The sequence below is a fragment of the Scatophagus argus genome, chromosome 22 (assembly GCF_020382885.2).
Source record: "Scatophagus argus isolate fScaArg1 chromosome 22, fScaArg1.pri, whole genome shotgun sequence".
In the NCBI taxonomy this organism is placed as follows: Eukaryota; Metazoa; Chordata; class Actinopteri; family Scatophagidae; genus Scatophagus; species Scatophagus argus.
The window spans coordinates 12518019-12545617 of NC_058514.1; the positions used below are offsets into that span (position 1 = coordinate 12518019).

The 27599-nt window shown below is 41.7% G+C and overlaps 2 protein-coding genes across 7 annotated transcripts in view; one reads left to right on the forward strand and one right to left on the reverse strand.

Annotated features, from left to right (window-relative positions):
• Positions 1-771: 771 nt before the first annotated feature.
• bcat1 (branched chain amino-acid transaminase 1, cytosolic) lies at positions 772-10128 on the reverse strand. Its single transcript, XM_046378586.1, has 11 exons — positions 9972-10128; positions 9287-9342; positions 7119-7313; positions 6564-6674; positions 6333-6452; positions 6088-6242; positions 5709-5851; positions 5275-5360; positions 5044-5184; positions 4148-4222; positions 772-1578 (listed from the first exon to the last, which is right to left on the reverse strand). Exons 2-11 carry the CDS (start codon positions 9314-9316, stop codon positions 1540-1542), a joined length of 1095 nt encoding a protein of 364 aa, XP_046234542.1. The 5' UTR covers positions 9317-9342; positions 9972-10128; the 3' UTR covers positions 772-1539.
• Positions 10129-10388: 260 nt separating this feature from the next.
• The window catches only part of LOC124053435 (lymphoid-restricted membrane protein), a 31265-nt gene continuing 14054 nt past the window's right edge, over positions 10389-27599 (forward strand). For 5 of the 6 annotated variants that reach the window (XM_046378576.1, XM_046378580.1, XM_046378579.1 and 2 more), the window contains exons 1-20: positions 10389-10542; positions 11400-12145; positions 12605-12715; positions 14139-14319; positions 15695-15753; positions 15842-15917; positions 16272-16430; positions 16520-16637; positions 17263-17313; positions 17497-17574; positions 17843-17899; positions 18138-18197; positions 18811-18875; positions 19126-19219; positions 19794-19940; positions 20531-20632; positions 21320-21471; positions 22877-22988; positions 23852-24119; positions 25681-25733. In XM_046378576.1, coding sequence (XP_046234532.1) covers positions 11455-12145; positions 12605-12715; positions 14139-14319; positions 15695-15753; positions 15842-15917; positions 16272-16430; positions 16520-16637; positions 17263-17313; positions 17497-17574; positions 17843-17899; positions 18138-18197; positions 18811-18875; positions 19126-19219; positions 19794-19940; positions 20531-20632; positions 21320-21471; positions 22877-22988; positions 23852-24119; positions 25681-25733 — 2634 coding nt within the window. In that variant the 5' untranslated portion in view covers positions 10389-10542; positions 11400-11454. Of the gene's footprint in view, positions 10577-11399; positions 12146-12604; positions 12716-14138; positions 14320-15694; positions 15754-15841; positions 15918-16271; positions 16431-16519; positions 16638-17262; positions 17314-17496; positions 17575-17842; positions 17900-18137; positions 18198-18810; positions 18876-19125; positions 19220-19793; positions 19941-20530; positions 20633-21319; positions 21472-22876; positions 22989-23851; positions 24120-25680; positions 25734-27599 lie in introns of all 6 variants that reach the window. The other variant, XM_046378577.1, reaches the window with a different exon arrangement.

Consider the following 27599-nt stretch of genomic DNA (forward strand, 5'->3'; position numbering starts at 1 on the left):
TGTGTGTGTGTGCACTCACAGGGCTCTGCACCAGCTGTGCCACTGCACACAAGGAAGAAGCTGCTGCCAAAATGAGCTGTCTACACAGAGAGCCAAAAATCATCCAGCACGCCACTGGGCAACTCCACACACACACGCACATATCCATTGCGCACACACACAGTGGCAGACATATCTAAGATGCCAGTTAATGAGGCACAGATTCACTAGTGGACACGACTTAATCTCTGAGTTTTCATTTAAACAGGTACAGTGTATCCTGGTCTATGTTCTTTGTGTGTGTGTGTGCATACACACATGTGAAGAGCCAAACAGCCAAGAGCACTCTGGTTTGATGGCTCTCTGTTATGACTCCATTATGCTGATGGCTTTGGTTCTGTTCCAGGTTCTCCCTCTCTCTCTTTCTCTGTGTGTGTGTGTATGTGGGTGGGTGGCAGCATCACCAAGGATTGTGGAAGCATCTCTGTGGAGCCCCACACACCCCTGAAGTTCCTGAACCATTGAAAGGAGAGTTACTGCACCTAAAACTATATGAAGTCTGAAATGCAGGGTTTGGTTCCAGGGTCCCTCAGAAGGTTCTTGGTCCTCTAGAAGAGTCCCTGCAGTGCAAATGCACTAAGGTAAAAATGATCATTTTACTGATGGTCTTTAACATTGAAATTTAAACATATATCACATTTCCACAATAAAATGTCTAAAAATGACTTGACCTTTGTTATATATTTTGGTCAAACAGCAAAATCTGTGATTTTATTCAAGCTTAAAGTGCATTTTATTTGGTCGCCAGTTGATGTAACTTCCTGGAGAGAATCAAAGAGTGAGGAAGGAAGTCGACAAATGTGACTAAACGTAACATGAATAAAACATTACCTCGTCTGTGAATGTTTCTGTGGGAGTCACAAAGGAGACAATGAAGACAACAATTCCCATGATCTCACATTATTTACATCTTTTGTTGTTTTACTACTTTGTTTGAGAGACTTTATACTGTTCTCTAATCTTTTGACAGAAAACTGACAAGACACCAATCACACAACATAAGGAGGCTGCAATGCCCGGGCTGTAGATGTTTAAACCTTTTCTGTTTACAACACAGATTCAGTGAAACTAGAAATACTATTAATTAATACCAGGACCGTGAAAGACTTAAAATCCTGTGTAGCTGATTTGTAACTCTTAGACAAGAGATAGAAAATCCTCTGTAACTCATACATATGTTTCTGACATCTCACTGTAGCATCTCATGTATGTTTTCTCAAAGCAGCGGCTGTACCCTGGATGTGGGTTGGAAAAGGAGCAGCAGAGAAACGGAGGCCCGGTTACTGTAAGTTATTGTGTAGTATTGCATGAGACATTAACCTACTTTCGGTAATTATTTTGGACAGTTGTGTGTTTGTCATTAATTTAAGTTTAAAAGGAGGGAAAGTTAAATGACATTCTCATATTGCAGTTGGACTGCAAATATTGCACATACATTGTTTACTTATTAATGTACACTTTCAGTATGTTTGTTGCGTTTCGTGTCCTTCTTCATCACTGCTACACCAGGAAGGTCCAGTCGCTGGCTGTGCGTCCGTACTGTAATAAAAACAAAAGTCATGGAAAGGTTACAAGGGAGGCCTCCTGGGGCCCGAGCAGTTAACAAAAAAAAAGAAAAAAAAAACTCACGTCGCTAAAGCACTAAACTTCTCTCCCAATGCCTGTTAATTACGAGCAAAACATAAAATCAAAAAATGAAATCAAATATCCGTGAGCAAATCTGCAAACTCAGCCACCGACAGAACACAACACAACAGAGAAAAGGAACTATAATAAAAATCAAAACAAAATGTTCCCCAATCCGTGACAGCCACGGAGACAAATCCAATTATTTGTGTCTCATGTTGCAAATTTGTTCTAATGGTCGAAGTGAGAAAGTAAATAAACGCCTGCGAAGGGGAAACAAAAGAATGTGATTTCTAATTAACTTGAAAGAGGAACAGCAGGGCGACTTAGTAAACCCATCTTTCATCTGCTGCCTCAGACCACTCGTTTGTTTGTTGCACAATGTTGTCTTCAAGAGGGGCGGGAGGAGGAGTGTGTGTGGGGGGATAACACTGCACTGCTTCCCTCCAAATGAAATGTCAACAGATTTAACAGCGCTGTGGAAGGAGCGCAGCGTTTTCCAGCGTTTTGTCGATTTTATTGTTCATTAAGCTTCACTAACCCCACCCCCCCATCCACCACCACCAAATCTTCTTCCTCCTCCTCCTCTCCTACTTGTTCGAGGCTTCATTTGCAGCATCTTGGCTTTGAAGATCACAAAAGGCTGAGGCAATAATTGGGTTTGTGCAATTACAGCGAGCTTAATGAGAGAATTCAGGAGTTTGTCTTGCCCCTATCTCCAACTCTCCACACTCCACCATTAGGCCTCGGCAGCTGTCTCACTCTCTCTCCCTGAAGGACTGTCGACACAGGGAGATGTTATCGGATATAAAGATGTGGTCAACACATTCATAACAGACATCACACACTTGTTCCAGGCCTGGATGATGGAGAGACCAGATATGCTAATCGCCTGCCCCGGAATGATCAGAAAACAAAACAACAAGCAGCACAGAAAAAAAAGAGAGCAAGACGAAGCAAAGGAAACAAAGACAAAAGCGGTTAGTTAAACAAATATGCCACATCAACTAATAAAAGTGTTTGGAGGACATTTAAGAGATCAGGAAAAGGCTACCATCTGCTCAGATAGTTTAGACATGGAAGCCTGAAGGGCATCCAGTAGAAAAACAGACAGAATTTTAGGATTCATAACCAGCTTGTCACACACTGACCTTCAGCTCTGCCCCAGCCAGGAACATTTGTGAGAGAACCAGAGAGGCCAAATCTTTTTGTTCAGCTCAGAACAGACTGAGAATCAATCAAGCTAAGCAATCACATCACAACTTTTCACTAGTACAAGTACTAATAGAACAATGCAAAAATTATCTGTTACAAGTAAAAAATGATGCATTAGGGCAAAGGTACCAAAGTATTATAAGCACAATGTAGTGTCAAAAGTAAAAGTGCTCATTCTACAGTAAAAAAATGTCCCCTGTGACTGAGCCTAGTGGAGAATAAGTATTCAGTATCATTAAAATGGAAACCCTTAACTAAAGCACATGTGTCGAAACTGTACTTAGGTATGTTTTTTGTTGGATATGACATTCAAAATCACTTGTGAAATCACCCAAAGTAAAGAAACACTCCAGATGCACGACTGATTTCTTTCTCGTAAACTCCATCTTTGAAGACAAACAAACGTTCACAGAGGCTGCAGTTGAGCTGTGCAGCAAGACCGTCTTAGTCTCCTCTTGATCTCAGCCATGTGAGGGTCGCTCCCAGTACAAGTGAGAAAAAACGAATTGCATTTAAACTCGCACCCCTACTAATAACAGGCTCATTACGCAGCACAATAACAGAAAGTCAGCGATACAAAACACGCTCGTTAACACAAATCAGGCCTTCAGCAAAGAACATTATGAATCTGTGTAAACCTACAGTGCTGCCTAGACTGTAGAGGCGGCAGGTTTGTAGGCCATGTTACCAAATCATTACTCATTACCTAATGAGATATTTCACTTATTATGTAGTTGCAGGCAAGATAATGGATGGAGTGGGTGCACAATGAATACGGACCAATGGGGGTTTGTTCATAAAATAACAACTTAATGCTTTTATCTCACTGAGTTACATAACAACTGCTCAGATAACAACCCTGTAATACAATTATGGTGATGTGTGATAAGTTAAGCCTTTCGTCAACCATATTTTTAATTGCGGCAACATTTCTGTGTCTTTTCTTAGGAAATCCTCTTTATTGTCTTTTAGCCAACATGTGAGCACTGACAAGGTTGACATGTGATAAAAAACAATTGTTTGCCATTGCCATTTAGACCCACTCGCACGCTCGCCTTTTATTTTGTAGGATGCAATTCCTTTTCTCCTGCAATCACATCAGTGAATGCCTTATTCAGTGTAACCTATAGCTACATGAAAATAGAGTGCTGAGGGTGACAGGAGTGTAAAGAACACAGATGCTCAACCAGCTGTTACTACGCTAAAAGAAACATCTGTGGGGTGTGTGTGTGTGTGTGTGTGTGTGTGTGTGTGTGCATCCACCAACCTGTATGTCTGTGAGCTCTTTTGCTATCCGTGAAGTCAACTGTGAGTGTTTATCTTGACCTGGTATGTGTAAGTTCTAAAACACACAAAAAAACATGCAGTTTTCATACTTCAATGGGCTCTGTGAATGTACTTGTTACAATATAAATTATGAGAAGGCAGAGAATATTAAGTAAACATATTCACTCTTGAAAACAATACATGTGTTCACAAGTGACCATGAGTCTCATTCATCAAAGCCCTTGTAAAGTTTGAAAACTATTCACAGATAACTGCTTTGAGTCAAATTGAACTTCTTGTTCTATCAAATAAAAAAAGCATAAGTTTTTTTACAGTGAGACTGAAATAAATGAGGGATCTAGACACCGAGTCCAACTTCCTTCAAGTTATCATGACAGAGAGAATGAGGCTTAAAGCTAAAGACTGAGGCTACTGGCTGTAGCCTTAGCTTAGCTTAGCATAAAGACTGGAAACAATGGCAACCAGCTAGCTTGGCCAGGGAGTCACAGCCCTGACCTGTCAGGGAGAGGGACACAGGACCACTGGAGGTATTTCGTGGTCACCAGTATCAGAATGTTGGACCTTTTGGGTCCTGACAATTGAGGGTGGGAAATCTACCAATACCATAAGTTGCTGCTTAATACACTGTAAAATGTTAGCTAAAAGGGGAATTATATTTGCCAAAATATACTCAGAATAGCTGTTCCTGACAAGAACATAAAATCCTGCTGCACTTATTGTTTGTTTAATCGTTCGGTGGTACAAAATACACTACAACCATTATTTATTTTTGCATATATACATATTTTATATAGAATATTACATAATTGAATATAATAGTCATTGCTTCATATTAGTGATACATACAACATGTGTTTTTCTCTCTCTCTTTCTTACCTCTCCCTGGTAAACAATGCGTCCTATGGGGCAGATCATGCAGGCGGTCCCAGAGCCAAACAGCTCTTTGACTCGCTGCTGCTTCAGAGCAGTGCACAGCTGCCTCATGGTCAGGTAGCGCTCTGTCACCTTAAACTCACCCTGGGCACAGGGGAGGGCAGAGGAAATGTGATGCCCAGCAATACAATACTTATCCTTGCTTGTTGACCGTTGTGGTTTTGTCTTACTCACCCATTCCCTGGTTAGTTCCAGGATGCTCTGTCGGGTTACACCTGGAAGGATGATACCATCCAGGGGTACAGTTGCGAGTTCTTCCTCTGAAAAAGAATACATTCAGAAATGGGGAAAAAAAATTACAATTGTCAAATCAAGCTGGAAAAAACTAGAGCTAATGCGTGCATGTGTTGTAGTGACATTATTCTGCCAGTTGAGGTCAGATTTGTAAAGCATTTTCTATCCAAAGCACATTACATAACTTTACCATGAGCAGAGTATGAGCATTGCTTGCATTTGTGCAACAGCTAGAGGCTGAACCAACAACCCCCTTGACTGCTCATCCCAAAGCTAAAGCTGTTCTCTACTCTATGTCTGCATCTTTCATGTCACCTCTGGCACAGCAACACAGCCTGTGATCAGCCAAGTGAGTTTCTGGTAGTGTGACTAACCTCCATCTTCATTGATCCAGTACAGGAAGATGTTCATGGTCCCTGCCTCTGTGATCTGGTGGTCGTCTCCATACAGCCACAGCACCTGCTCACACCCATAATCCACTGCTTCATACTGGGCATACAAGGAACATCCATAGTTCCTGCAGAGATCCAAAGCAGCTACGATTAATTTAGCGCTGACAACATTACATGCAACTGTAATACAGTCTAATACTAAACAACTTTACTATTTTCATATTAGAAACAACTTGGATGTTAGTGAATCAAACCCAGACTGGAGGACTGTAGTGCTGAAGATCTTTCTTGTTTCTTTTAGGACTGGAGTTGAGAACATTATGAGTGAATATAAACATGCACACACTGGGTTTCTACACACCCTCCCATCTTACAGTCTCCAGTTCCTCCTTTCCAGGCCCGTGTGTACTTTGGGTCAGCCCACAAGGACAGAGCCTTGTTGTTGAAGTAAGGGCCCGCTTGACACAAAATCACATACAGCAAGGCGTGGCTGGGCTTCTTCACACCCAGAGAGGGCTGTCATGACGACACATAGCAAGGCATTTTAAATTTCATTTCTGAAAAAGAATCTTCAAAATAGTTGCAGGACTTTGAGATCCTCCTTACCTCAGTGCTAATAAACGTTGGTCTGATGTACAGAGCCGCCGAGTCTGAGTGAGGAACCCAGTCCTGGTCAATCTCTACCAGCCGCCTGATACACTCCAGCAACTCTGACTGATCAAAGGCCTGGAGGATAGAGACAGAGAGAGGTGGAGAATAACAAAGAAGATGGAGGACAGGCTGCAGTTACAGTTTCCTGTCATCACTCCATCCATTCATTCCTGTCATCCATCTTACTGGTAGACAAGCTCTCTCGGCAGAGTTGGACATGCGGTTCATGTTGAGCATCGGTCTGAAGAGACGCAGTCGGTTGTCGACCCCACGGTACGCCTTCAAACCTTCAAACAGCTGGGGAGAAGACAGGAGAAGAAAAACAACATAAAGGAACTGTAGAAATGTAATAGTTCACTGAAAACGCTAAATACGCTAAATACTAAACTAATTCAGTATTTGAAAAAGTCTGACCTTGAAATCACCTTAAATCCTCAGAAATTCCAAACATTCAAACAATCATCAATGAAATCTAAATGTAATAAATCTGACACTCATGTCATGTATACTGCATACTGTGATGTTCTGTGTTTACTTCATGCTGCTATTATTATCATACACTTGATTTTGATTTTAAATATATTTATTAAACAAGAGGAGGATTTCCTGTACACGAGGTTGAGATCACCCAGGATTTTTGAGTCACGTGGTCAATTATATTCTCTTCAGACTGTATTTGAATAAAGTGGTTCTTTCAATGAAATTCCTCCAGAATTCCTTTGATGAAACTCTCCCCTGTACCTGTATGCCGTAGTGCAGTGACGAACAGGCTGGGTGGAGCGACAGGTTCCCAAAGGGCTTGATGAGAGGAGCCTGCCAGCCCTCAGTCGCACTCCACTCTATGGTCAGCATGTGGTCAGTGAAGACGGTCCCAAAGGTCAACATATCCAGTTTGGTCTTTGGAGTGGGGGACAGTTGGATAACCAGGTCAGCTGCCTGGTTTGAAAACAAAACAAAACAAACCAAAACCAAACAAACAAAAGAAAAACAGTGGACAGAACAGCAGAGAAAATAGTAAGATTTTAGAATGGATCTCAATGTTTTATTCATTCCTCAGTGTGCTGTTCTTTTAACTCATTTCACATTTCACCAAGCAAAGCTTTTAGAAAATCTCATCTTTCCCATCAACTTCCTCCAATTTACTCATGCTTTTCAAAAATATATTACTGAATAACCCCTCTCCTGCTCCTTGTCAGTTTCAAATCACGTAGTATCTTTTGCTTGCAGTCCTCACTTTTGAATGTGTGTTATTTTACTGATGTGTGCTTGGCAAAGAGAAACAGTCATCCGTCCATCCATTTTCTATAGCGCTTGTCCTTGCAGGGTCGTGGTTTGGTTTATGGCTTTGACAATAATAATAATACAGTTTAGCTTTCAGCTTTTCCAGTAATGCATTTCAGCTCTCAGCTTTGGAGAATGCCCTTTCAGCTTACATCTTTTTGTTTAGCAATGCGTTTCAGCATTCACACGCAGGATTTTTGCAGGAAACTTTTTTTGCAGGAAGTTTTCAAAAAGTCCAGATGGTTTTCAGTCTATGTTTGGCCAGCAGGGGTTGCTGTACTGCCAAGAGCTTGGCAGTCCAAAGATTGCCCCAAGCAACATAAGCTACAGTTCAACTGTGAGTGACCACACTGCAGCAAAAACAGACCCCAGTCCAGTGACACTGTAACATGAGGGAGGAACTACATTCATAAAAAGGGTGGTACTTCATGTATACCTGCACTGAAGCAACCACCCCATTTAGAGGTCAAAGGTTGTGCTTAGATACAGAACAGAACAACATCTTTGCACTGAAAGGGCTTGAATCTGAGTCATCCAGTCTCTGAGTCCATTATGTCCCCACAATGGTGCCACAGTAACAGCAGGATGAAAAATATGTGTCAGATTTATCAAGAACATGTCTGATGTCCTTCCCTGCTGTTCTGCAAGACTGAGTTGTGCGATCCCTCGTTTAAACAGACACCTCTTTGTGGTCTGTCATACAGTGTGTTGTCTGTTCCCGTTAGCTGGGATTAGACTGGCTCTTCATCCCCTTCCACCTAGTGCAGGAGGTTGGTTGCGCCATAATCCCAGATTACTACTGGAAAGTGAGGAGCAACCTCAGTATAACACTGTGTGAAAGCGGAGAAAGCAGAGTAATGCTGCTGTTTCTTTCTATTATTTCTGATTATCTTTGTTACATGACACATATATATTATAGCTTTTCCATTGCTTCATTTTCTTTTTTTAGAACGGGTCCTCCCCGCTACTGTGTATCTACTTTTTCCAAAGCAAAGCCAAAACTCATCCTTGTGAGTGCACGTGCGTGTGTCCACAAATGTCTCTAATCTCTACCTGAGCCTGCTGTCTACTGCTCAGGCATTCAGGGTCAGAAAACAAGCAAAGCTCCAGCTACTTAACATGAGCTGGACAAGTGGATTCTGCTGAGCAGGCTGCACCAGGAGCAAGAGGAGGACGAGCACGGGAGTGGACACTGGTCGTGTCCTTGCCCCCGAAAATGGCGAGAACCTGGACGTGTTGAGAGCTAAATCAAACACCTTGGCAAAGACTTGCTCGGGCTGAGCAAGAAGACTTGGAATATCCACTGGATTTATTTTTCAACCCTTTTGTTGTCACAATAAGAACACTGTTGAACAACGGTGGCCCTCGAGGCCTTTCACTGCTACTCCTGGTAACATGAGGACAAGAAACAGTGCTGGAGGATCTTCAAAGTGGAGGACCTGGGGGGATTTTTAAGTGTCAGGGAGCCAAGGAATCATCAAAATGCTGCAGCAGGAGCAGCTACTGAGGGTAGGTACCTTAACACTTTTAGAAAGTGGTCTTTCAGAACATGTACTAACATTTGGCATATATTCCATTCTACAAACCAAACACAACACACAACAGCCTTGAATAACTTGTTACATTACCTTAAAGCTTTGGTTACTGTTGTCCGCCATCAGGGTAGTGAAATGTAAATGCTTTCCTGAAAACAATTTGAAATATTTTTACAATCATGACTTTCAAAGTAGACTTTAAATTTGCCCTCCCTTCTTGAAAAACGAGGCTACAACACATACTAATTATTGTATATAATTAGGGTTTGTGTTGGCTTTGCACAATGATGTGCGAGAAGGTCTGCAGAACTGGGTGAAATATCTAATGGAGACAGATTTTGTTACGATAAGCAAATACCACGTCCCTTTCTTCAACCGACATTATTGATTAAAATGTTTTGTCTCAAAATAGCTTAATAGTCTATACTGCAAAATCAGTGTGGAAGTGTTTTTTTTATGACTTTGCTAACAGTGTGTTTACCATCACATTGTATAAAATAAGAAAGCCACATCACACACCCCTAATCAACCAGATTTTTAAATTTAGATGTCAACAAAAATACTTTGCTTGTGATAGAATTACTGTATCTTTACATACAAGGTGTGGTACTGTATGGTGACACACTTTTGAGGTTTAAGTAGACCTATGTGTCTGCTGTTTGTCCGTTTTCATGCAATATTGTATTAACTTACCGTCATATTAAAGCACAATCACCAATATATATCCCCAAAATTCACACACGCTCAGTCTAGTGGTTAATATTTTAGGATAAATTACCTTCAGAGCAGGAGAGACGTCGTACCCAGAGACTGATGTGATGGAACTTAAAGGCGCTGTACTGATTTCAGGTACTACCTGTTAAACCGCTTACTGTTCGCTCAGGATGACAGCTGTCTCATTATTTTGTCATGACACCGTACATTCAAATCAACCTGGTTAACAACAACAGAAGGGGATTTATGGCTTTCATTTTGTCTTATTTCTTTTTATTTTTTCTTATTTCTTTCCTTGTTGAATACACTTGAATTTATCCACGTACTTCCTTTATAACTGAGGTGAGGAGTAGTTGCGCGTGAGACTATTCTCAGGGCCAAACTCAAAACAGTTTATACTTTATCGGACTTTTAAAACTATACGTGAAGTTCTGGCCTGTTACATTGGGTGCCGTGTCCCCTTCCCGCCACAGGGAGGGGGTGCTGTCTCGTGTTTCAGTGTCGCGAGCACCCGCTGAGGGTTTTTTTTAAAAACTCTTTCTGTCTCGAGCGCTGAGCTTCACTTCGTTTGCTGTGCGCGTGCTCTCCGTGTCAAACATTTCGTCGTGGACGTTTTCTCATAAAAGCTGTATAAGGTAACTAAGCTTGTTCGACATAGTAAAACAAAAGATGGGGTTTTTATACGTGGTAGTCAGGTGTTGGTATGAACGTAAACGTGCGCTCGAGTCGCTGCTAAAAACATTAATAATAAAAATAAAAAGTCGGTGTTCTTGGTGGCTATCGCAATCGAACATTTTATCTAAATCTTTTAAAGCGTTCGTGTTGCTTATTTATTGATAAAGAGTAGCATATTGTACAAATACACTGTATAATTTAGTTAGTTGTGATATCCAGTTTTATTATTATTTTAACTGGTTGGGGTTGTGTTATAGAAAATGAGATATGTCCTGAAATAAATGCTATTGTGTTTGGAATTCGTAAGTAAAAGTCTTAAATTAATTGGATCGTTTGCACACCTGTAACCTAAGCGGGTGCTTCTTTGGTTTTCAACACATTTGCTTGAATTGAGCAGCCATTACTTAAAATCTGAAGTGCTTGTAGATTGATTTGCATGTATATCAACTTCTGTGAAGTCTCTTGTCATAATTTAGTTTGGCATTTTGGCCTCTTATTAATCTGTTCATGTGTTTATCTATCCCTTTTTTCTTTCCTCTCCATCTACTTCCATACCTCTGTTCTCCCTTGCCTTCTGCTTGTTTTACTGTTATCAAAAAGAAAACTATGATAGCCATCAAATCTTGGTATAACCAGGGGAAACAACCCTATGCAGTCTAAATGTACCAGTTATTCAGTATATCATGGTGTTATGCTATGCAGTGTTGATCATCCACCAGTGGAATAACCATGGCTTTCCCCCCCAGTGTCCTTCTGCTTCAATTTAACTAACTTTGGATGCAAATAAACAATATATTTTCTGCTTCTCTCTTCTCAGACTTCAGCCTCTCCTCTAACCAGGAAGCCAGTACTGCAGCCCTGCCGCCAGCAGCATGGACTATTACACGCCGCAGCCGTCTCGTCGTCACAACCCCGTGGACAGCATCTGCCGCAAACTGCAGACCATTCAGTGGCGCGGTGATCGAGAGCCCAATTCACCTTTTCAGATCCCCAAACTTTCATCCAGCAGTTACGACAGCCCACAGTGTGGCCTCAGGCACAACCTGGAAGCCATCCTGAAGAAAGGGGCTCTCCACAGAGATGAAGGGGAGAGGGGGAAGGACAGAGTGAGGGAGAAAGGGAAAGGATTGGGTATGCCGAGCTCCGCGACTTCCCAGAGGAGCAGCCTGGGTCCATCTGTCCCCCTGTCCACTCCTTCCACCCCAGCATGCAATCCCTCTACTCCGGCTACCGTCACTTACACTATCACAAGCACTCTGGGAGAGAGGAAAGGTGCTGATGGAAGTGATCTGAGACAAGTTAAGACATGGCAGAGGTATTGTTCAACACCCACAGGCCAGTCCAAAGACTCCCCTTACTTTACATTCACACGAGGACCCCAGTCAGTGCAGCCTGAGAGCGAGAGGCTGAGCAGGAGCCCGCCTCTGAGTCGTACCTTCACCCCGAACCACAGCACCCTCTCTTACAACCTTAACTTCTGCTCAGCGGACATGGGGAACTTGACAGAATGTGAGCTGCCCTACCCAGCTCTGGTTGTGAAAAGACTTTCCATGGGAGATGGAGGTAGGAACAAGTGATTGCTTGCAGGCTGGGAGGTTTTTGTGACCCTGAAGTTTGATTTTCTAAACAAGGAATCGAATAGGAACTGCCATGTGTCAAATCTAGGCCAGAGCCCACCTTATTTGAGCTTATATGTTCCATGATACTAAATTAAAACATTAAAACCTCTTTAATCAAATTACCTCTTAGCAAACTTGGGATGAGGTTGCATTCAAGTACAAAAAAAATGAAATTGTTAGAGAGAGTAAGAATAACACAGGTTAGTGTGGGCCTAGTGACTTTTTTTTTTAAACTGTAGCCTCAAACTAGTTTGTCTTATGTAATTTTGTCATGGTTAAATTGACGGGCCATAATAACATCACAGTTTTTACTGAGCCTGAAGGACAATGCATCATGTGCTTGCTTTGCTACTCGACTCAATACACTCTGTTTTGTGTGTGTGTGTTTCATGTTGGCACTCAGGATCCTCACTGGCTTCTGAAAACAGGAAGGAGAACATGGCAGAAATCAGTCTTATCTGTGAGGAAAACCTGCTCGATACCATTTTCCATGCCTGTGACACCCAACGCCGAGGTACGCCCACACAAACCCACACATGCTCATGAACGATTGGGTCATGCATTATAGTCCCCCAACAAGCCGAACACAGCAGCCTAATGATAGATTATTAGAACTTATCACTGATTATAGTGTCACACTTTTCTGTGTGGAAGGCAGAAGTGATTCCTGCAGCTTCAATATCACAATATCAGCATTGTATCTCTCTGCTCCATTTCTCTTTGTAGCCTTTAAGTTTTTTATCTGCTCAGAAACCTGTGTTCTCTCAACATCGTTAATGCTTTTCTGGATTGAACTATCCTGTGTGACTTTGGGATGGGGCATGAAGACTTAACTTTTAATTTTGCTTTGCCTGATGTTTTTTTTTTACCATGCAGTCTCGTCTGTGCTGTTCATGTGATATGTCTATTTTAAAAAGTGTAAAAGCATAGCTGATCCTCAGCTAAAATGGGATTCAACCATTTTCATGATTGGTCTGATTTGAGTTTGTTCAGTCTGAAATGAAATAAAATTAATCATCTGTTCACAATGCAGCGTTCTGTGGTGCAACCTTGGGTTCTGGCAGTAGTGTGGATGTTCTTTGACACACACCACCCACCTAAACATTGCAGACCAAATACATACACACCCACATGGAACTGCTCTTCCTCTCAGCACAGTCCCCCTCCCCCCAAGGACTCCCCAAGGGCCTGCAGGCTCCCCCAGATCACAACCTGATTAAAAATCTGTGGGATGAACGAAAATAAGTCGAATCCATCCTCCTGCCAGGTGGGACTTTCCACCTGGAGGCCCCACCCTCAATGCACAGGATCCCAAAGGATCCAACATTCTGATGCTGGTGACCACAAAATACTCCCAGAGGTCCTGTGTCTCTTCCCCTGACAAGTCAGGAGGGTGATTTCAGCTTATTCCCACAGATTCTTGATCAGGTTGGGATCTAGGGGGGCTGCAGGTTGTTGTTATGGTGCTTGAGGGTGGGTGGTGTGTGTGAGACCCAAGATTTCCCTGCAGAACATTGCATTGTAGACAGATGATTAATATCATTTACTTCACCTGTCAGTGGTGTTAATGTTGTGGCTGATAGGTGTAGTAGTGGATACAGTGCATGGAGTCAGAAAAGATGTCACTATTGAATGCATTTTTGTAAGAGGAAAGAAATCTAGTCTGCAGTTTAGACCCCTGCTGTGATAACTGCATGAAGGCTGATTTTTTGTTTTGTTTTGGTTTTTTTTTTGTTGTTGTTTTATTTTTTTCAAATAAAAGTTAGTCATGATTCTTACTGTTACTATGGTTACTGCTTTTGCTGCCTGCACCTATAACCCAACAAATACAAAAAGATTTTGACTCCTGTAATATATTAACCATCACAGTTCTGATGGGATGAAAGTATCCAGAGATGAGAGGAGATTTGTGTCTCTGTGTTCCTGTCACCTCACAGGTAAAGTGTACGTGTCTCACATTGTGGACTACCTGCGGCACACCACCAGTCGCAGCTCAGAGGACAGTGGGCTGGAGGAACTGTGCAACATGCTCGATCCAGAGCACAAAGATGTGTCCATTGACCTGGACACATATCACGCCGTCATGAGGGAGTGGATTGATGACTGCCGCAACAATGGGTACTAAAGAGCAGATAAAACAAATAAAGACAAATGAGAATTTTCAGCACTTTTTTCTTCAGAGTTCATTTTTCAGAGAAGAATATTCAAATATTGCATACACATGGTTTAAAATAAGATTTTCACTTGTCCAGTTAACATCGTGAAACATCTGAGGTCAGGATTTGACTTTGCAAAATACTGAATCGATGTCCACTTGAGCTGTTCTGTAGCTACAGTATATACTGTGACCTTCTATGTATATGAAAGAGTAAAGTAAAAGCTCTGAGATTGTCAGTAGAGAACCAGCAGTGATTAATTGTTGGGTTAGGTTTTCTGCTGGCGCTGATTCCGTATTAATCATGTTTTTGGCTTGCTAGAGCGCCCATCTTAAATTGGAGGTGTGAGGGGTCAAGCTGAACTTGAGAAATTTCAGAGGGTGTGAGAACTTGTACAGTTTCGCAGTTAGTTTCTTGTGGAGTCATGGAAAATAATGGAAAATAAACATGGCTCAGTTGTTCTGTCTTTGGTTTTCTTTTGTGAAAGTGAGAGGAGAGAGATGAGAAGCTGCCCTCCCCCTTTTTTTTTTTTTTTGCTCTTTAAATTGCAGTTATGCTTTGTGTTCTTAGCAAATGTGTGTTAGTGTTTTGTGTTAGACTAAATTATTAGTAAAACTCTGTATATTTGCTGTGTCATTCTACATGTTTGTAGTTGCAGTTTCCAGCCTATGTAATATGCTGTGAAAAGGACAGCTGGTACTTTACCAGCCCTGTGCTTTCTTTTTAACTTCCCAGAGAAGAGCTGAGTTTGAGTTATGCAAGTAGATGTTGTGTAGGCGGGTCATGCACATAACTGCACATAACATGCGCATAACTAGTAATAGTTTTTCTCTGTAGTTGCAGCTGTGTGCATATCCATGTAACATCAGTGTGTCTTTTGTCTTGGAGGCAGTTCTGCATCATCATCATCATTATCATCAAGTGCACTGTGTTAGTTTTAATCAAATGTGTATTCAACACCTCTGGTCCAGTTTGATGTAACTCGGAAGGAGGATCAAAATTGAAAGTCAAAATAATTGATATTATATATCTCATGCAAGTGATCAGGTTTTGACATGATGTGACGTGATAATCTGAGAGTAATGATGCATCTTATCCCTGTGACAATATGCATAAAGACAGGCTGAGCAAACACAAGCTTTGTCAGTGTGTCCGGAGGAAGCATTTCACACTAAGCTGAGAGCTGATTGTTGGTCCTCAGTGTGCCAGACACCAAAAATTAAACAGTTCAACAAATCATTCCAAACATGTTATCAGGAGTCCAGCAGAAGTCCAAAACAATTGTGAAAGTAACTAATCCTCCAGATTCTGATTTGATTTCCCTGCTATGTTTTCAGGGATGAGCCAACAGATGACGTCACTCAGGACTCTGTCAAACTCAGAGACAGCCTGTCTGGTGAGTGTTCGTACAATCGCTCACATGTTTGATGATTTTAAGCTTTAAATGTTTTAATGTGTTTGCAATCTGTGTGTATGTGTTTCAGCCAAGAGGTCCATGCTGCTCAATATGACCTCAGGTAGTTTGGAGGCCTTTGGAGGGGAGGCATCCAGAGCAGAGTTGTAAGTCATGTGTCCAACTGTGAATTATTGAGTGTCCCTTTTGGACTCTTCAACACCACCTGACCACTGGTCAGACTAACTGCTGCTGTTAGTTTCAGGTAAACTCAAGCTGCAATTTTCTCTAGTCTGCCGTCCAACTGGAAGATTAGGTCTCCAACACTAGTGAAACTGTTATTATTATACGAAAGCTTTAAACATGCATTTAAGGTGAATGAAAAGTATGCACTTTGAAATAACACTATGAAAAAAGATTAAGTTGTTACATGACGCAGGCATTTTCTACCCGCAAGTCATGATAAGCATATTTTGTGATTGGTTCTGTTTGTGCAAGTGTTTGTGTGTTTCTCCTCTCAGTGAGACGTCAGAGCTGGTGTATTGTGTTGCTGACCTTCAGATGAGCAACCAAAAACTCCAGGAGGAGGTGAGGAAGCTGAAGCAGGTGGTGGAGGGCATGGAGGACGGCAACCAGAAACTGGCAGAGGAGAACGAGGAGCTACGGAACCAGGCCAGGGTGTAAGATAACACGTGCATGAAAATACAGGGAACAGATTTGTTGTAGCAGTGCTTTGTTGACTTCTACCTCTGTTTGTCCTCTCGCACAGTAACCAGCAGCTGGCACAGAAGGAGAAGATACTGAAGGAGGAGGTGGAGGAGATGAAGGCCACTCTGAGCTGTACGGAGGAAGGCAGAGCTCGCGCCTCCGCACACAGCAAACATGTGGTCAGTCAAACTCAAGCGTGCCAGCAGACTGCATTTTCATATGAAGATCTTTTGTGCTGCCTGAATGCATGCAGACGTCAGGTGTCTGAGGATTTCCTCGCCTACATTATGTTTAGACATTACAGCTGAAATGTACAGTGCTGTATTTTAGACAAGTGGTCAAAGTGTCAGCTGATACTGAACTGATCCTAATTTGGAATCAAATTGAAAATACCTGGCAGTCAATGTAACCTTGCAAAACTGGGCCACTTTGATTTGCTTTTTTTCATGTGGCTGGAAATTAGACCCGTGTCTTTTTTAAAATTAATTTACATAAGATTAATTTTTTCACACGTGAACTCTTGCACTCTGCATGTGTATCAGACACATATTTTTGCACACAGGATTTTGCAGCATGCAGTCAGAACATATGAAAGGTAAATGTCGTACATGTAACATGATTCAAGCTTTGAATCGTTTGTGGTTCAGCAGTTTGCACTTCCCTGATAAATTCCACATTTTAAATGAAACTGCAAAATTATTCAGCATGTACTTTTACAAATTTTGTGGCATCTCAAGAATTTTTGGTTTGAAGGACTGAGCATTTGTTTTCATAGCTTCTATTGATAACTTTTCTTCTTTTTAGGAGAGAGAAAACCAGAGTCTCATTACCAAGATTGCATCTCTTCAGGAGGAGGTATCTCACTGTCTAAAGATGACTTTTGCCAGTGGACTTGACAGTAAAATCAATGACCTGACTTCACAGGAAATCTGTATTACTCACCACATTCATAGATAGCTTACAAAGAGTACATTGTTACAAGTCTTCTCATAAAAGGCTGTGACCAGCTGCTCTAACTCCCCTCTGATGGCTCCCCAGAACTTTAAGGTCACCATGGAGATGGATGAGCTTCAGAGGAGAATAGCAGAGCTGTGTGACATTAACACTGACCTTCAGGTACCTTTTACTCTCTGTCCATTATCATTTTTATATTTAGCTCTACATTATTATGTCTTCCGCACTTCTCGTTACTCCTCGAACACAATGTCCTTCCCTTGCTCTTTCTTCTTGGCCTTCAGGCATTTTTGAGTGTATTTCTGCCCTCCTTCCTCGCAAAATGACCCCTACGCTGTAAATTTGTCTCAGGAACAAATAGCAATACTGTGCTGCAGTTGTAATGTGTTTTCTTTATGTTGTCATGTAACTGCCCTTTCCGTGTCCTCAGGTGCAAATTGACTCTTTTGATGCTGCTGTTAGTGAAAAGGAAGCTGTTATACATGAGGTCAGTTCCTTATCTTGTCCATTTTACTATTGCTGGAAATCTATTTGTGGCTGTCCTGATCTTTATTTACAAAGGACTGCTTGAGTTCAGCAAAACCTGTAAAATGTTATTTACTTTAACTTCCAACTTTGTTGCCAAGTAAAAAAGGTCTAGTTTTTACAGATGAAAACAGCTTGTCCTCTTTAATTATTTTTTTTTTTTTTTTTACCAAAGTTGAGATATTTACCTCCTTTTACAGAAGAGCAGACAGATAAATGAGCTCAAGTCAGCAGTGGAGGAATACTCCTCCATCACAGAGGTCAGTGTGTTGAACTTTCCATCCCATTATTAGATTCTCTTTTACTGCTTTCACTTGTTCCTGATCTCTTTGCTTACTCCTTCCATATGCCAATGCAGACATTTTATGTTTTCCTTTTGGTGTACTTCCACCGCTTATTTTGAGATGAAATGAGTTTGGAGAAAATCAGGGAGTGAATCTGTTCTCATGTGCAGTAATTAAAAATCAAATAAATTAAATGAGATTTGTAAGAAAAGTCGAATTGGTCATTTCAAAATCTTATCCAATGTCTTAGATCTTCATTACAAAGTAGTAACACTTCAGTGGGATTAGAAAAATGACCATGAAGATAAGTTTGTGATTTACTTTCCAAAATGTGTATAAATATCAGGAAAAACATTTTTAAAGATAATGTCTGTATTTTTAGTGTACACAAGTCTCTGTCCAGCGTGTACAGTTATCAGCATGTGTGTCATTGGCTGACCAACTGTGGGAATTAAATCACCTGCTGCCATACACAGATCTTGTAGTCGACAGGGTTTTTCTAGTGGGGTAATGGCAGGCAACATAGTTGACCTCTAAATAGCTAATGGGACAGACCGAATCATGTCGGTGTCTGTGTTGTTGATTCCAGCTGCTGAGGGCAGACAAGAGCAGGCTGGAGAACCAGATGCAGATGATGCACCCAGACTTGACCAGGTAGGTGAACCAAGAAGGGATTTGAAAGATAATGGGTTACTGCTAAGGAAGCAGACATAAGCCAATTTTTATTATTTCACCATGAATATATGGAAGAGAAAGCCACTAAAGTACAAACTGCACAAAAGCAGTGTGAGGTTTGTGTGTTCTGGGCTTTAACTTGGAAAGATTTGTCCCTTACTCCCTTTTCTCAGTCAGGCCTTGTTGGTCTTGTAACTTGTTTCCACCCCTGTCCACCTGTCTCTCACAGCGCTGGTCTGTCCCTGTCGGTGGCCTACCGTTTGAACCAGAGCAGCTCAGGATCCCTGCAGACAGAACTAGCTCTGGCACAGTCACCACTGGAGGTCAGCACACCCTTACTCTGTCTGTGTTTTTCATTTGCTCCCTGCTTTACCTGCTCTTTTCTCTCTCTCTCTCTCTCTGTGTCCTCGCTTTTCTTACCCCTCTGTTTCTTCTTCTCATTATGTCTGAAATTCCGCTGCTTATTCTCATTTCTCTGTACACACTGTTTCAGTCCCTGTTCTTGTATTCCTCAGAGAGAACTCATCTCTGCTGCAGCCAATCTGTGGCACATATGGACATGAATGCGGCCCACACAGATACAGCATTCAGACTGACAGACACAGCAAGTTTTGGACATGTTTTGCAAATTCAGTTTATTATACCTTTTGGTCCCAGCTACAGTCTCAGAAGTTTTTCTGCCTACAGGCAGGTGTTTCATCCTTGATTTTTCTCCCTTAGGCTGTAGGGCTTTTCACACGTTTCACACACAATACAAAGCACTGTCTGAACATTACACGCAGTTCTTCACATGCTGTGCACTTGGCACAGTCGAGCCTCTCTGTGATAATCAGACTGATGGTAACTGTTTTAAGCCTCTTACACTAATTTGTGTGAATATGTTACTATCTGCTGCAGGTCCCCCATGGAGTAGACAATTTGTCCACCACTATGAGCTTTGCCTCCCCACTGGATGAGACGCTGGACAAGGAGGTGCTGCTAATGCTGCAAGGACCCAGCCCTGAACACATGGCTCAGGAGTTCAAGAACCTTCAAAGCAAACTGGTAACCAAGAGTGAATAAGTGTGTGTGGAGGCCTGACCTGCACTTATTCTAAAATTGACTCTAGATTTGTGACCAGTGGACATTTTGCACCAGCATGGCAATTCCATTGTCATTTTATATAAAATATTTTATATGTTGGACTTGCAAATGACAGTTCTGACTTTAAACGTTTCTCTGTTCCAGTCAACACAAAACCAGCATAGCATTAGCTGTAGCATATGTAAAGAGCTTGATTTATTTATTGAACCTTTTTGTAAGCTATTTTAATGTTTCAGTAGTCTAGAAAAGCTAAAAAAAAAGAGAGAGAGAGAGAAGAAGAAAAAATGACAACCCCACAGTTTTCTTCCAGCTGCTTTTGAAACATGACTAAACTTGGCTATTGTTCAGACTAAGAGGTGACAGTTATGTTGAAGGTTCAGTTTAATTCAAGAGCTACCAGATTAAGATTAGTGAATTAGAATGGTATAATTTTAGGCTTATTGATGCCTTAAATTATTATTAAATTTCTTGTTTTTTTTAAGAAGTTGTCTTGTTTTCAGTTCTTGGCTTTCCATCATCAACTATTTCTCTCCCACCACTTCCTCTTTCAGAAAAGGGATTTCACCGAGGAAACCAACTCTGTCTTGTCTACAGTTAGAGGCTTTCTGGACGACCACGCACAACCACGGGGCACCAATGACACCCATTTCCAGGTCAGATCCACTCACAGACTCTTAGAGACACAATTTACAGGTTTGGTCCAGTGACAGCATTCATACCAGACTTGACATAAGCTTATGAAAAGTTTCAGGTTCACAGCGTACTACAATGTTGGTTGCATATATGAAAATAAAAGGCCATTTTAATACTTTGTTTTTATATGATTCATGTAATTATGTAATATGATTTCTATCTTCCTCTCCCTCCACCTGTTGCTCTCTTTTTCCATCTATCACTGCCTATCTGTTCTGTCTCTCCTTCCCACCCACTATCTCTCCTCTAGAGATCTCTCACTTATATAACTCTCCAACAGGCCCCATCCAAGCAGTGCTATTTAGTCAGTGTGTCGTACCATGAACGCAACCCACTCCCCACCTCCCTCACTCCAACTTTCTGTCTCTCTGTGTCTCTCTTTCTCTCTCCCCCCTCCTCCTGCATTGTAGCCACTCTGCATTCATTAGCCACGTACTGCCATACAGCAGTAAACATACCAAATGAGACAGAAATCATTCGTGGAGCAGAGCTGTACCAAGTCAGTCTTCTGTTGGTTCTTTGCCGTGCAGGTTCATATCTAAAGATTGTTTATCAGTTAGGCGTCAGAGCTTTTTGGAAGCTTAAAAGACATGCAGCCAACCAGGACTTAGCGAGAGGCTGACCTCCTTGGCCTTGTATTCCCATAGACGCTGCAGGCTGAGCTGGATGCCAGAAGGGCAGACTGGGCCCTCAGCCTGGACCAACTGGCCCAGTACACAGACTCGCTGGAGAAGGAGTTGATCAAAATGGCCAGTAACATGAGGAGGTCCCGCACAGAGATCCTACACCTTTCAGTCAGGTGAGCAAATCTTCTGTGCGTCTGTGCTCCCTGTGTATGTGTGACTGTGTAAAACCTGTGGGCAGTCAGAAGTGTGTGAGCTGCTGAACACTTAGGTGTTAGTGTTAAATTTGGTATGTGAGCAGAGGAAGGTGAAAGAGAAATACCACAGGAAGATGAACGGTTATACATTTGCAGTGGATCTTATGCTGTCTAGTCAAAGACAACTTCACTGTAAGGTAGGAAAACATTTCTATAAGGTGTAGCTACAGTAGTGATCTCATTGGTTGAGTTAAACCCGAGTTGGCAGAGCTAAAGATTTCATGTTCTGGCTAAATAAGGTATTTCTGATGTCACTGAAGAAGCCATTAGCAAGCGAGCCTAAAGCTGATTAAACCTACCAATGTAATAACTAAAACAATGCAGCATAGGCATAATGAGCAGTCAGGGTTTGCTGGTTAGCCTAGCCTGCCCACTGTCTCTTGTTTGGGTGCTTGCAGAGCTTAAGTGCCACATGTTCCCGAATTACAAAAAAAAAAAAAAAAAAAGTACCTGGGCAGAGCTTAAGAGGCTTTTACGCAACCGATGAATTTATTTATGTCATTAGATGAGATCTGCCTATCAGAGAAATCCACCTTCTAAAACTCAACAGTAATAACACCACACAATGTCAGACCTGCAGTGTGGGTACATCTGCTCTGCAGTGCTGCGTCTCAGTTGGCTGAGTGGGGGAAATACCTGTCAATCATCCTGACCTCAGTGACCCCCAAGCGCCCGCCTCACTAGGTCTGGGCCAATTCTGGACTTCACGCTGACTCTTTGTGGTTGGGTTTAACTTGTGCCATGTCTGTGTGTGTCTGTTTATACGTGTGTTCATGGAGACGGCCATCCCCTTCAGATATATAACAGAGCTAGTGTGGTACAGTATCAGACCATAGAGGGGGAACTCGTTGTGCTGTCCAGCTGGGATTTATTGGTGCTGAGTTACCAGGGTGAACTCAGAAACTTGAATATTGTTTGGCAGGAAAGAAAATTGAAGGAGACTGATTGTAAGTATAGTTCTACCTCCTGCCCTGGAGGGCTGACACAGACTGTTTAGAGTAAGACTGGGCTGTCAGATGATGCTAAGATCAGGGGTTTGTTGTTGGACACATTTGAGGTTCTGTGTGTAGGCTGAGATTAGAGGGTCAGGCTGGGACTGGATCTACAAAACCGTGAAGTGAAGAAACCGTTACTGGGCCAGTCGGAGAACTGGCGCTGGTCACCCTGGGAAACAGAATGGGACACTGCATGGGCCTGCGGATTGGGTACAGTATGTCCACTGTACTGTCTTCTAGGATAGTATTTTCTATCAGTTAAATGCTTTGAAAATTTGCCTTGAAGAACAAATAATCCAAATAATTACTTTGCATACTGTCACGCACAGGGTGCAGGAGCAGGAGAACCAGAAGCGGCAGCTGTGTGAGGAGCTGGAGCAGCTGAAGACACCTCAGGACAGCAGAGAGGCCTCATGCCAGACACCTGTACCAGAGGAAGAGGTCAGAGGGGAAGGGCTGGATGATGGGCCTTAAATGTATAGAACTAAATTTAAACAGTAGCAGTGATTTGCTTCCACCAATCTCAGAAGTAATCTTTTAATCTTGATGTGTCTGGCAGAGTTACCTACACGGTTTAGATGTTCACTGGCACTGTTCAGTTACATACATTCAACTTTCTTAATTTACATTTATGTGTTTTGGTATATATTAACATCCTCAATATTAAGGATATTGGAGGCTTTGCTTAGAGAGCAGTGACAGAGCTCTTACAGCATTCAGACAGATGGAGTAGAGAGCTGAGTTGCGAGTTGGCGGCTGAAGTGGACATGTGCACACACACACACACACACATGCTCAGAATCAGATGCAAGTACACACCTACGCACTGCTCCTCGCACAAAATCTACTGAGGCAACATTTCCATTGCAGCACCATTGTTTTTACAGCAAAACATGAGATAGATAGTTATAGTGCAGAGCACACAGTAAACAAGTTATGCTTTGACAAAAAAAAAAAAAAAATAAAATAAAATAATGCAGTTTTCATTTTTAAAGAATTTCTTCAGGATAGCTCTTGATCAGAGAACAGTCTCTAAGATTATACAGTATATCCCTTGGATTGGTTAATCACGAAAAAGGATGGCATTGAAAGGAAGAGATTTCTGCACAGTTTTGTTTTTCTGGAAATCATTTGTCAATCGTGTCCTGTAATGTATCATCTTTTTCTCAGGGCTATCTGTTGAAAATGTTTAGGTTTTTCTTTTCACCCAAGACAGCTTCAACTTCAGGGTCATCATGTTATTTATTTATATTTTTTATGAGAACATTGTTTTTCTCCGTGTCTTTCTTTTTTTTCCTCTTTAGCCCAGAGATGACTTGGACTGGGATGAGGAGTTTGCCCTTCAAGATTTCCTGAAGAACGAGTTGGCAGAGAGGAATTGCAGGCGGACGGATAGCAGGTCTGAGGAGACGACGGATAAATTAACAGACAGAGGGGAAGAAGAGGACGGGGAAGAGAAGTGGACAGTGGTGGACACAGCAGGAGAGGGAGACGTTAGAGACACATCAACTCCCCTGTCTGCCCCCTCTGGAGAGGCCCAGCTTGGACACAATACAGCGGGAGGGGGTCAAGGTGAGTGAAGAACCCCAAGCCGGACAAAACAACCACCAAGCAACAGCTCAATATTTCAACCGCTAAGCAACTATTACAACTTTTTTGTATAATCATATATAACTTTATGAATGTCTGAAAAAAATGCTAAAAACTAGAGATACGTTTACGTGTAGCTGTTCATTTTGAAATGGCTTTCAACAGAATAAATCTTTTGAATTCATCGTGGTAAAAGTAGAGAACTTTGAGCTGCCTTCCCTGAGCCTTTAAAACCCAGTTTACACCAGAATTAGCCCAGGGCTAACTGGAACCTCATAAAGCCAAACCAAATAGGGATAAATGTACTTTAATATTTTTGTAGCGCCATTCTGACCCTGTTTTCATCTCTGAATACGAGTCAGGAGGATTAACAGCAGAGATAAGACTTGATCTTCCCTTGAGCAACAAGAATGTGAACCAAAGCAACCTGCATCTTCGTAGCATGAGAACACTGAAACCATAGTTGGAATGTGAAAACTGCAGAAACCTTTACAAAATGTAATAGTTATTGAAACTAAACACTTTTGTACATCCACACAACTACAACTTCATTGGACTCTAACAAGTACCTTTGCAAGCTAACTTTAAAAGCAATTATGTAATTCCTTCCTGTCATCGCATGTGTGCAAACACATTTGTAGCTCTATGTAGTTATGCATTCTTCAGTACTTAAACAGCTGTATCTTACTAACCCAAAGCTAATGTTAGATAAGGCTGCCATCAACAGGGAGAAGAGAATATTCACATCACCAGTGTCACAACTTTTAAATCACTCACACATGCAGCTGGTGCACCAATTTGCAGGTTGTGCCTCACAGGATAAATTCTAAAGGAGAAGAACAGCTTACAGACTCAGTTATTGTCTTTGAGTGTTGATTTGTGTGTGCAAGTGCGGATTATCTCCCCATAATCCATAGGAGTCACAGGGCACTCAGCCACCCTTGAAGCACCGGTGCAGTACACGTACACACACACACACGCACACACACACACTCACACTCACTCTCACTCACCCACTCACCATAAGGATAGACACAGTCTGAGGCCCTTGGAAATAGACCCATGCCTTCTATGGTTGTTGGTCTTGTAAAGGTTGTGTGTGTGAGAAAGAGGTGTGTGTGTGTGTCCACAGTATGTGAAAATCCTCTCTTCCTTAAGGTCCTTGTATGGCCAGGTGTACGACCGGTCTGAGGCCACGAAGTGAGCTCAGTAATCCTCCATTCCTCTGCCTGCATGAACGGCTGGCAGGCAGAGAGACAGAAAACGAGAGTGCAAACGTGGTCTTTAATGCCACCTTAGCCATGCATGGTATTTTAACCTCTCTGCCCCTCCTTCAGCTCAATGCCTTGCATAATAGATGGTCAGGCCTTTTTATGGTAAAAGGTGGGGTTGCATTTTTTGATGTCAAGTAGTCCATGTAGGTGAATCAGACATCAGAACAACTTCTTTGTTTCATCCCATTTTCAGCCTCCTCTTTCCTCCTGCCTTTTTTTCTTGATTTATGTTATATTTTTCTCCTCTTCTTTCTCTGTATCTGTTACAGACTCTGCAGCCTGCACTGAGTCAGAGCCAGAGGTGAACTGTCAGTCATTGCAGGTAAACTGAATTGTCATGGGATCAGGTATATGTATGGTGCAGGATGCTCAGCATGCTTGGAATTGTACCTGGATGCTACCTTTGTGTATTAAATTTTAACTCTGCATTTCCCTTGATATTTTACAAAATCCATTATATAGAAAGAAGCATCCTGACACGTCTCTTTATGGGGCTTTTTTCGGTGGTTGAGCAAGACCCCTTACTTCAACTGAAGGGAAATCTTAGTGCTTCAGCATACCGAGACAATTTGGACAGTGTTATGCTTCCAACTTTGTGGCAATGGTTTGAGGAAGGCCCTTTTCTGTTCCAGCATGGCTGTGCCCCAGTGCACAAAGCAAAGTTCATAAATACATGGTTGGATGAGTTTGGTGTGGAAGAACTTGCACGCCCTGCACAGAGCCCTGACCTCAACCCCATCAAACACATTTGGGACGAACTGGAACAGAGATTGTGAGCCAGGCCTTTTGTTCCAACATCAGTGTCTGACCTCACAAATGCTCTACTGCATGAATGGGCAAAAATTCCCACAGAAACACAAAATCTTATGGAAAGCCTTGCCAGAAGAGTGGAAGTTGCAATGCTGTCTATGTATGTATTTTATTTATTTATAAATGCAATGTCATTAATGTCCCTGTAGGGGTAGTGGTCAGGTGGCCCAATACTTTTGTCTATATAGTGTAAATTAGATCACAGTTACATTAAAAAGGTAACTCAGTGAATAATTACTGAAAGACCGACCACAGACAACCTAGTTTCTTAAAATTCTGGGATGTAGCATTTCCAAGGGAAATTCAAAGTTTATCTTGACCATTATTAGTCTCTTTCCAGTATAACTATACGTTAATACCAGGCTGAAGATGAGTAGTTCATCTTCAAACAAATCTGGGATAATATTATTTTCTAATTTTTTAATATTCTGGTTTCCAAGCAACTTCACAGTCTCTGGAAGCCACAGGTTGAAATTAATTTGTGATGGCTCACATGAGACTATCAGAGGAACTGGTTTGAACTTATGAAAAACCATGTGCTTATAGCTTAGTGCAGTGATTTCAGGATTGTGTAAAAACATTCCCATTTAGAATCAGGGTCCCTTTCATTCCTGTGAGCTGAGGTGCATTTGAGTAAGACACAGAGTCCCGGCCCGCTCGCAGACCAACAATAGTCTACTGTATTGTCTCCTGGACAACTGCCAGGTGTGTGACAGGTGTGTAACGGGTAGCAGGAAGCAGCATGGTGCCAAAACAGATTTGGTGCTCATCCTACCTTTTTGGCTTAATACTTTTTTTTTTTTTTTTTTTAAATTCACTTGTCATAGTGTGGGTTTACTTTATGAAGTATTGTATCATATGTACACGTCATAGAAGTGTGCTTTGTCTATATCGTCTTTTGTGATTTGCACTAGGAAAATGAATATAAAGCATCTCTTGGCATTACTAAAGTATGATTTACGTGTGTGATAACATGAAATGTGTGAGCGAGTTTAGTGTGTCAAATTCATTTTTGCTGTATTTTGTAATATAATCATATGCTTCCTTTGCAGTGGTGGGAAGGAAGTAGGAAGTTTCTAAAATACTTGCTTAAAATATCACAGGATATTAGTCTTCATGTTCTTAGAAATTACACTTCAAAGGCCATGTTTGGCTGTGGTGGCATATTTTAACCCATTAACTACAAATTCTTTACAGTCAATATTACAGACAAACCTTTCAGACAGGTGTGTTTTTTGTTTTTTTTCTTTATGAATCTCACTGCTGTATGACGACTAACATGATCTTGGAAGAGATAAGTAATTGATCTCAGTGCACAGGGATTCTTTTGCAAACTCTTCCTGTTAGTGCATTCACGTATGCTCTAGCATATTAAATT